The sequence below is a fragment of the Centroberyx affinis genome, unplaced genomic scaffold (assembly GCF_046629955.1).
Source record: "Centroberyx affinis isolate AG114_WGS23_722 - 3 ecotype Tasmania unplaced genomic scaffold, CSIRO-AGI_Caff_v1 ptg000579l_1, whole genome shotgun sequence".
NCBI lineage: Eukaryota > Metazoa > Chordata > Actinopteri > Beryciformes > Berycidae > Centroberyx > Centroberyx affinis.
Window position 1 is genome coordinate 293,530 of NW_027279219.1, and position 11,000 is coordinate 304,529.

At 47.4% G+C, this 11,000-nt stretch overlaps 1 protein-coding gene across 1 annotated transcript in view; it reads right to left on the reverse strand.

Moving 5' to 3' along the window:
- LOC139643211 (netrin receptor UNC5D-like) overlaps nucleotides 1-10,411 on the reverse strand; it is a 35,700-nt gene extending 25,289 nt beyond the window's left edge. Inside the window, exons 1-5 of the mRNA XM_071518394.1 lie at nucleotides 10,120-10,411; nucleotides 9,409-9,441; nucleotides 7,922-8,107; nucleotides 4,002-4,388; nucleotides 2,150-2,234 (exon numbers count right to left, since the gene is read on the reverse strand). Of these exons, the coding sequence (XP_071374495.1) occupies nucleotides 2,150-2,234; nucleotides 4,002-4,388; nucleotides 7,922-8,107; nucleotides 9,409-9,441; nucleotides 10,120-10,411 (983 nt within the window). The remainder of the gene's footprint in view (nucleotides 1-2,149; nucleotides 2,235-4,001; nucleotides 4,389-7,921; nucleotides 8,108-9,408; nucleotides 9,442-10,119) is intronic.
- Between the last annotated feature and the right edge of the window lie 589 nt (nucleotides 10,412-11,000).

Sequence of the window (11,000 nt, forward strand, 5' to 3'; positions counted from 1 at the left end):
TACTAGGCTTTTTTTTTAAAGGCGTTTTGCATTGAAGCAGCTGATAGCCAATGTTCTCTGCTGATATTCAGTATTTTTAAATTTGACCATTTTTATGCCATTTCTAAAAACATTAGCATTCAGTGTTTCCCCCAGATTTTTCTTTTTGGAGCGAATTTAACCCTACTACTACTGCTACTGCTACTACTTTCACTACTACTACTACTGCTACTACTACTGCTACTGCTACTACTTTCACTACTACTACTCTCACTACTACTACTACTGCTACTGCTACTACTTTCACTACTACTACTACTGCTACTACTACTGCTGCTACTACTTTCACTACTACTACTATCACTACCACTACTACTGGTACTACTACTATTATTACTACTACTACAATCACTACTACTGCTGCTACTACTTTCACTACTACTCCTATCACTACTACTACTACTGCTGCTACTGCTACTACTTTCACTACTACTACTATCACTACTACTACTACTACTGCTACTACTATCACTACTACTCCTATCACTACCACTGGTACTGCTACTACTATCACTACTACTACTACCACTACTACTGGTACTGCTACTACTATCACTACTACTACTACTACTGCTACTACTTTCACTACTACTACTACTGCTACTGCTTTCACTACTACTACTACTACTACTACTGCTACTGCTACTACTTTCACTACTACTACTATCAATACTACTACTACTGGTACTACTACTACTATCACTACTACTACTATCACTACCACTACTACTGGTACTGCTACTACTATCACTACTACTACTACTACTGCTACTGCTACTACTTTCACTACTACTACTATCACTACCACTACTACTGGTACTGCTACTACTTTCACTACTACTACTACTGCTACTGCTTTCACTACTACTACTATCACTACTACTACTACTGCTACTGCTACTACTTTCACTACTACTACTATCACTACTACTACTACTACTGGTACTACTACTACTATCACTACTACTACAATCACTACTACTGCTGCTACTACTACTGCTTTCACTACTACTACTACTACTACTACTACTACTACTACTACTACTGCTACTACTACTGCTACTACTACTGCTTTCACTACTACTACTACTACTACTACTACTACTACTACTACTGCTACTACTACTGCTACTAATACTACTGCTACCACCACTACTACCACGCTACTACTACACTACTAATAATAATACATACTCATACACACACAGGCCATCCAGTAGTCTCCTCTAAAGTTAAACTTTGTTGAGTTCATCTATATTTTTCAAGTGTAGCTTTATGGGTTCTGTGACAACTGGATAGATACACATGAGCCATGCATACCTGCTGCAGTATAGCTAATAGTAGTGCTACCAGCTTTTCTTTACGTCTGTTGGCATTACAATCACATAGCATTTTGCAGCCGACAGCAGAGACAGCCAAATGTGCATGTGTATAGGCCATATGGATAATGTCAGGATGGGGCAAAATCCTTAAGGATCTAAAAACACATGGTTTGGATGGGAATCTATGAGTGAGGGATGACTGTACAACAACAACATGTTTTCCTGCTCAGCTTGCCTCCCAATGCCTTTCTATACCAGTTTTAAAGACAACAACGCTTAAAGAGTACTCTAACATATATCGTTTATGCTTTATTATTATGTCATAACACATTCATCTTAACACTTGGAAAAAAAAGAGAACTATGTATGTATAATAAAACAAGCATGGGCTCATTAAAGCTGACCTCAGACCATAAACAGGCAAAACCATATTTCTTTGACATCAATTTGCTTGAATCTAATTCTGTGGTAATGAAGATGTCAAAAATAGAGCGTTAAACTTGTAACTTTCTAATCTGCTTCAGTCGTGCTAACAAGAAAATTGAAAGTGAAAGTGAAAGTGAAAGTCCTATTGAGTTCGTGGAGAACCTATACTGGGCTTGCACGACTAAATACTGCCGCTCTAATGAAATGTAATGGAGGATAATGAATAATTAAGGGAGAAAACAACAGGAAGCGGGACAGTAAGGACAATGGATAGAAAGTCAGAGGAGATAGATGATAAGATAGGGGAAGACTGACAGACAGATAGATGGTTCAGATGATATTTGGGTAAACTCTGGCCTCACCTTGCCTCTCCCTGATTGATCACCATGTACATCTCCCAGGACATATCTTCAGCCACCGCACCATGAGGCACCAGCAGGCTGACCCCTAGAAAACACACACAAATATGTCAACAGCAACAACTCACAACAACAGCCTGACAGCATAGGGCAAAAACCAAGGTCTTATTTATTATACAGTATATAGAAGTCCTATTTATAATAATTTACCTTTCCTTGTTTCCATTGTGTGATCATATCAAAGAATACCATAAAAATAATGATAGAAATTAGTTTTAGTCTTTGATGAACAAAATTGGATAAAATCTATCTAATCCACTGATTTTGACATTGAGATATATATTTAATAAGTCACATATTCGGTTTGGATTTAGCTGTAAACACAGTTTTCTGTCTTTAATCCATTAGAATTGAAACAATCTTTTTCATTTTGATCTCCCAAAAGGCAACGTTCACTAAACTTTTGCTTATGTAACATCTCGCAAGAAGCGAGCGGAGATTTCTGCAGTGTGTCACCAGAACAATGCTGCCCCAACACTGCTGCCTGACACTATTTATCTGCTACTATGTGAATGGGAAGGCATTCACACTGAAGAGCAGAGAGCATATAAAAGCGCTGCTTTAGAAAAAAAAAGAAAGGTGTACAAGAGCAGAGTGGGAGATGACAGATAAACAAGGTTTTTGGCAGGTCTATGGAAAGTGAATATTTTGTAATACCTCTGCCACCTCCAAACTGCGTATTCCAACCGGTTAGCTTTCATTAAATAAACATGACATCCCGCCTCGCATGTTAGCGATGACTGCTCTTGTTGGTACCATGTCGGGAAAAAAAAAAGATGCAATGTGATAGTGTGGAAACGCCGCAAAATACAAAGCCCCTAAAATTTGAAAGAACAAATCTAAAAGCGGGTCTGAACTGTAAAATTGCGCGAGGTCTTTTTCCCAGAGAATTTCTACTTCGCTACTTTGGTTAAATATCACTCAGGTGAAAAGAGAGCCTCAGTCATCGGCGGTGAAGTGCTACGTATGGCCGGCCATTCACGGCTAATGAATAGCGGCCGCCGCAGACAGCGCCGCGGTGAGTGCTGCACTTGACAGCGGGTGACTCTCCCACTCAGACCCCTCCACCTGAAAGGAGGGCTGGAGGAGGCTGATTTCAGCTCGGGCCTCTCCACGCAGGGCCCGAGGACCGCGGGAGTGGAGCGCGAGTGCGGCCCCCCCCCGTTGACCCCGCGGCAACGGCGGCGGTCGTCCACGTGAAAAAAAAAACTCCTCCAATTGCTCCGTTTTGTGTCGGCGGAGGAATAACAAACAGCCACCGACGGATCCTAGCAACAGCATTCCACGATGTCGCACGGATTACGAAGACTGGCTCGACTTAATGAAGTTTAAGAGGCGGGCGATATCGTAAGAACGTGACTTTCTGCCGAATCCAAAGCACATGCCGCTACTTTAGTCGAGTTCTATTCTAATGAGGTGGCCTTTAAGCTAAGCACCATACATTTGTTCTAAACCTACCTTTCCATACCACTTCTATCTCCTTCCACTTTTTTCACACTGAAGGCAAGGCAGCGTGGAAAGCAATTGATTTGGATCTCTTCTGTTTTTGGAGCGGCGACAACGAGCGGAATGAACACGGAGGAATTACCGGGAGAAAAATTGGTGGTAATTGTTACACGCTGGCTGTGTTGCGGGGAGTTTTCTGCTTAAGTGTCAGTGAGTTGTACCGAACACTTAGTGCAGCCTGCAGATAGTGGCAGCTACTGCAGCCTCTTGTTACGGGAGCTCAGTGCGACGCAAAGCGAGAGCCGAGGCGGTGGCTTTTCCACCAAAAAAAAAACAAAAAAACACCCACCCGTGTTCGGCACCACCAGGCGCCCGCCGGGGTGTCCGAACGCGCCCGCGGTCCTCGGCTGCTCCCTCGCGGGGGCGAAGGGCCCGTTGGAGGGGGGCTGCGGCGGCGGGGGCGGCGGCGGCGGGCCCTTCTTGCGCCTCTCGCCGGTGCCGCAGCAGTCGCGGCCCAGGCCCCGGGGGAAGGTCTCCGGCGGGGCTTTGGCGTGGAACTCGGCCCGCTCGGCCACGCCCAGCGAGACCATGAAGGAGCTCTGGACCTTGACCTTGATGTCGGGCAGCGGGTCGAAGAGCTCTTTGTCGGCGGCGTCCTGGAAGCAGAGGGGCGTGCTGTACGTCCGGCCCACCGTCAAGTCCGGCTGCATCGAGGAGTTGAGGAGCAGCGGGTTGCCTAGGGAGACACAACCGCACAGTCATCTAAAAGCCCTGTTCACACGGGACTAGTATAGCATGGGGACTTCATGTGATTAATGAATTACTCCCTAACCTCGACATTTTATGAACCACAATCGCACATTCACACATCGTTTAATAAAATGCGCTGAAATCACTGGTGTATAAGGTCAAGATTTTACAATTTATCACCCACTGATTTAGCAAAGCAAGAGATAAAAACGCATTCAGAACCTTCCTCTATAGATTCCGCTACTGCATTTTTCATGACAGGGAGGGAGATAGAAACTGCATGAAAAAAAGAAAATAATTAGAGCTGAAATTATCCCTCTGTCTTCACCAAAATACAGTAGGAATTTTGACTTTACAAATTACATGCATGGCAGGTTCGGGATTAAAATCACCAACCAATCTCCCGAATTATTACAAATTCCTGGACGCCCCCAGGTAATATTAGTCCCCGTGCTTGAGAACCCCCATCACTGGGTCCCCCCCTCACACTGAAAGTCCAGCACCAATTAAAGCGGCAGCATGTCCGGGCAGGCGACCAGTGCATAAGAGGTAAGGGAGCGCAACCTGGACAGAAGGTTCCGGGGCTCAGAGCCATGGTCAGAGTGTTGGATTTAATTACCAAGCACACACAGCTTGATCTCCATAATCCATCTGCTGGAGTCAGCTCCTCTGGACGCGGAGTTTGTGTCCTCCTGAAGGACGGTGGGGGGGGGAGAGGGAGGGAGGGAGGGAGAGGGAGGGCCGGACGGGGTCTAGGTGACTGCTCCGTAAGCGAGGGGGGGAGTCCTTCGGCTCCCGGTGGCGGACCCGGCAGACCGTGGAGGGTGGAGAGAGGGTGGAGAGGGTGGACTTCATCTGTGGCCCGAACGGACCGAGAGAGGGGGGGGGGGGGGGGGAGCGCCGCATCGATCTGGCAGCCTCCCGGACTTGGCCGCTGCCAAGATAACGGCGAAGTCACGGTGTCCTTGCTGCCCCAGCTGTTGCCTGGCGAGGGGGCGCAAGGCGGGAGGCTAATGTTGTTTTATTTTTAGGGGAGTCGTTAATTACCGGGGGCCGCGATCTGCGATGAGCGGGGTTTTTTTCGGGGGGGCGTGCGTGTGTGTGTGTGTGTGTGTGTGTGTGTGTGTGTGTGTGTTCCTTTTTTCCGACTTGTTCTTCAAAACTCAACTTTTTTTCTCGTCCTGTCTCGCCGGCGGAATTCATATCACATTAAAAGAATAGCAGCAATTTATTTCGATTTTAGCCATTGATTTTGGTTTGTTTGGTGTGTGTTTTGATTATTCCTCGTTCCCATACTGTGTTGGGTTTCTCTGCCTCTGCGATGTATGTAACATTTGTGTCTGATAGTCTTATCTGGATTGTTCTTTGTTTAGTTTCTTTTGCGTGTTTTTTTAATTTATTTTTTATTATTTTTTTTATTTTTTTCCCTTTTCCCTTTACCCCTCGAGAGGTCCTTTTGTCCTCTCGCTAGGCCGTCTTTGTAAATAAGAATTTGTTCTTAATTGACCTGCCTGGTTAAATAAAGGTTAAATAAAAAAAAAAATAAAAAAAAATGCAGCTGCTACTCTTATCCAGACTTGGCATACAGTGGAGTGAGCAGGTAGGGGTTCAGGGTCTTGCTCAAGGACACTTCAACAGGACACACGGTCGTGGGGTCGCGGGGATCAAACCTGTGACTCCATAACGGGACGGGTCCTCTAACCTGCTAGGCCACCATGTTGCCTAATCGCTCCTGCTTTCTAAATAACAGAAAGAGAGTAGAGTAGATATAATAGGGAGTAACATTTTCAGATAATTGCTACCAAGCTAATGTGCCATAGAAAAATGGATTCTATCAACATGCATTTTTCATTCATAAGCAATTTGATACTGACAGCAAAAAAAAAAACCACGGGGGACTCTTACGGATATTCCACCTCGCGCGCTTCTGGCCGAAACTGCAACCCCGGCGGACACCGGGCCCCCCCCTCACCCCCACCCCCTCCGAGCCGACATTCGATCACCGCTGAAATTCCCCCCCCCCCCCCCCCCTCCAGTCAGTCGAGTGGAGAATAATCTGATTATCGCTTGAGTGTGCATCTTTTAAGAATGGGGGCGCCCGCGAAAATGGAGCGGCAGCGGGCGAGATGAGAGAAGTTAATGAAACGGACCTCGGGTTGAATACCTTGAGGGACGGGTTTGGAATTGGGCCTCTGATTAAAAATCACTCAGGAGCAGCAGTAATGCGGAGAGACAGGGTCAGGTCCAAAGGCTCGCTCGCTCGCTCGCCCGCCTTCCACCTGGCTCCTGCAGGCGGGGGGGGGGGGGGAGCTATCCGAAAGCATTTAGGGAACTTCTTTAAGTATCTAAGGGCTTTTTTTTCTGGCAATTATTAGGCGTGGAAAGCTACTGATTTGCAATTAAAGACACCCCCCCATCCTCCCTCAAGAAAATGTGTCACCCCCCTTTGCTATGTGTTTATGAAAAAGACGGTAACAATCAGCTGATATAAAAACGCTCCGACGGACTCTAAAGCAAACTGGGGGCTGGCGCGCGAAAAGAGAGAGAGAGAGAGAGAGAGAGAGAGAGAGAGAGAGAGGGGAGTGCTCTATATTTTGCAGGCGCCTTTTGGCCCCCGCTGATAGAGAGGGAAAATGGGAAAGGGAGTGATTGTGGCCGGCGGAGGGCACAGCAGGCGGGCTGCGGGGAGAGAGCTGGCCTATTTAAATAGGATTGATGACCTGCCGGATGTAGACCCAGGCTCATCTCAACCCCCCAATCCCACCCCTTCCAGATGCATGACGTGGGGCTGGGGGAGGGGGGGGGACTTTTTTTTTTTTTTTTCCCCCGCTGTCACCGCGGCGTTCCACGAGGATGGATCGCCCCCGTTCGCTCCGCGATGGCTATCACTTGCGCTAACCCAGAAGTGTCAGTGACAGCAATATGAATGCCTGTAGCGAAGGCTGGGCCCCGGGACAGCCGCGGCCCTCTCGCACGCCTCAGCCAACAGAAGTTATTGCTGTGCACAACAAAAAAAAAAAAAAAAAAAAATGGAATTGATGTTCACTGTTCCATACACCCCCCCCCCCCACACACACACACACACGCTCACATTTATCCATCAGTGGCTTTAGCCGGCGCAATCTGATGGAGGAGATTGGGTCGCCTGACAGTCAAAATGTGTGGTCCACAGGGGGGGGGGGGGGGGCTGGGGGGGGGGCATAGCCAGTGTCTATCAGAGATTGATTATCTCCAGCTTCACAATAACAGAGGAGCGGGTCTGTCAAAATAGAAGGACAGGTCCTTTCACTGATTATGGGGGTATAAATCCTAAGCAGATAGGGAGGCTACGCTCAATGCAAACAAATGCCATCAATCACGGGGGGGGGGGGGGTGGCCCTGTCTGCGGGGTCCTTGACGCCGCCGCCTTCTGGCCTCGTGGGCATTGGCCCGCGTCCCCATGAAGCTGCCGCCGCCCTCCCTCTCTCTCCCTCTCTCTCTCTCTCTCTCTCTCTCTCTCTCTCTCACTCTCTCGCTCACCTTGTCTGGTGGTCTTGAAGTTGAACGACTGGAAACCCCCGGTGAGCGCCGAGGAGTCGATGACGTCCACGCCGTACTCGCTCTGGTTCTTCCGGTACAGCATGACGGCCACCACCAGGATGGCCACGGCGATGATGCCGGCCCCCAGGCCCGAGTACAGGGCCACGTCGTTGGAGCCGTCCATACCTGAGGCACACGGGGACACACAGGGAGAAAAAAAAAAAAAAGCGAGGGGGTGGGTTTGAAAGTGTTCTCCAGGGTTTTTGGGGTTTTTTTTCCACTTTTAGTGTGATGAAGGCGGCTTTAGCGAAAATGCGGGGCGAGCAAAGGCTTTTTAAGCTCTGCACATAAAAGAGACTTGTCTTCTTTTTTATTAAAAAACACCCAGAGACACTGAGTAGGGATATGGAAGTAAAAGAACCGGAGATGATGCCGTTATTATGGAGACATTCAAGGGCAAACACAGGCAAGAGTTACAATGTGTTACCCTGGCTACTGGCATGAGAATGTTCCAAAAATGAAATAAGAATGATGGAATGGAGGTGGGATGGAGCAGACCAGCTGTCTTATCTCTCTATGCTACATTATGCTCCGTAGATAGGAATGAATGAGCGTGTCCATGTCGTTACTCTAAACTGTTACACATCACACTCAAGCTGCTAACATGGGGGGTTGACTAGCCTAACTGCCTTTAGACCCACCGCTCTATATCCAATAGCCGTGACGGATGTCTCGCGGAGGAAGGCAATCGGGGGCCCATGCTGTGTCGCCAGTGGTCACCGGCCGTCTCAAGGAACGATCAGAGGCAAATTAATTTAGAGTGATCCCGCCAGTGTGATCACTCGGCAGATACCGGTTCCCTTTTAACATGCCCCCCCCCCCCCCCGCTGAATCGTTCACGCTTGCCACGGGTTCCAAAGATACCAGGCACACCTCGCGCCAAAGTGGCTAAATGAAAGCACGCGAGCTTAGCACCTGACAATCACTTAGCCGCGACCGACGCCAGGGAGCGATTGAAAGCCGCCACGGGAACGCGAGGACAGCAGCGCCGCAAATTGGTCCAATTAGCTCGTTTGGCGGCGATTACGACACGTTAATATCCCCCCCTCGCGATATATAGAGCACATGTTCACTTGTCACAACCGATATATATCTCTCCCGGCGCAGAGCGGGAACGCAGCTGTGATGTCACGGCTGTCGCGAACGGGCGGGGGGGGGGGGGGGGGGGCACTGAGTAATGACACGAATGCGTAATGATCCCTCGCTGGGGTTAAGGCGGACTAATCGGTGATAATTCACGGGTGTTCGCTGTTTACAGAAAACTCTAGCTGACTTTTAAAAACCTAGAATGCAGTTGTCATTTCAAATCCGGGGGCGCTAGTTTTAGTGACGGGGGTGGTGGTGGTGGTGGTGGTGGTGGGGGGGAGAGGTGGGGGATGGGGGGTGGGGGAGTTGAAGATGAAAGAAATCCACAGAGGAAGACTCACTTTGAGGTTTTACATCGTGTAGCAGCTTTCGATCTGCAAAGACAGAGAGATAGAATGAGACAAAGAGGAGAGAAAGTGGTGATTAAAGTCCACGGGCCTGTGTGAAGTGACTAAACAAGTCCGGCCTCAGATCCGGGCACCCTGTGGAGAGAGACGCTCCTCTGCTGACTCTCGTCAATAGACGAGACGCCCGGTAATAACACCAGGCAGGCGTCCACACTGTCCCCACATCACCATAAATAAAAGGCGGGCGAGGTGCACACTGCTCAATGAGTCGCAAATGCTTCTGAGTGGGCTTATCTTCTCTTTCGGCCAGATGGAAAGGCAATGGGAAAATGACTTTTTCTACCACGCTGCCTTCAAAAGATTCCATTCTATCTACATGGATAGCTTACCTATAGAACTTCAGGCATCATTCAGGAGGGAATGTCCTACAAAGGTGTTCTTACTCTGTGATAGATTTAATGTGACATCCAATATGTCGTGTGGACAGCAAGAGAGATAAGCATCGGCATGATCATGCACTGGGCACCCGTGTCCATCCGGAGTTTGTCCCAATACCTGCTGTTCAAGCATGCTTGCGATGGCTTGCCGTGTTATCGTGAGCTCCTGAATATGATTGTGATAGGGAAATGATTATGATGACCGATGACGATGATGATGGCGATGACGCCAAGCAGAGGGGGGTGGGGGGGGGGAGGAAGGCCTTACTCTGAGTGCACAGTCCGTCGGTGCAGTTCTCGGTGGCCTCGCCGCTGCCTTCGCACATCTTGCCCCGGTGCCTGGGCGCCGGGGAGTTGCACCCCCGACTCCGCTGCCGCTCGCACTGGCTGCTGCACACCGTCCAGTCGCTCCACTCGTCCCAGCCGCCGTCGACTGTGGACGGACACACGGAGGTATATATATACACACGTGTGGACAGAAAGATTGTGTATGCAGGAAGTGGACAGATGGAGACGTGCAGCAGGTAGCCAAGTTCAACAGCGACCCAAATAAAACACATTATTATATTTTAGCTCAGGAAAAATTCATATTAAAACAGTTGCACACTTGTACTTTAACTGTCTCATCACTGATCATATAATGAAAATGTACTTAACATTGCACATTGCTCATTGCACATATCTGTGCATAACAATATATATATATATTTTTTACTTTTATTTGTTTTACTTGTTTTATATACTTTTTACATTTTACATTATTTTGTACATTTTTCAGTTTTTTACATTTCTCTATTTTTTAAAATTTTCGGTAACACTTTACAATAAGAGTCACTAAGTTAAGGGTTAGTTAATGCTTAATAAGGGTTAGTTAATGCTTAATAAGCATTAACTAACCCTTAATTAACAGTTAACTAATGTGTAATTTACTAATGGTGTTCATGTTAACTAAGGTATTAATTTATACATTATTTAATAGTTTATAAAGATGACTATTAAATAATGTATAAATTAATACCTTAGTTAACTTGAACACCATTAGTAAATGATTACCAGACACATTAGTTAACTCTTAATTAAGGGTTAGTTAATGCTTATTGAGCATTAACTAACCCTTAACTTAGTGACCCTTATTGTAAAGTGTTACCA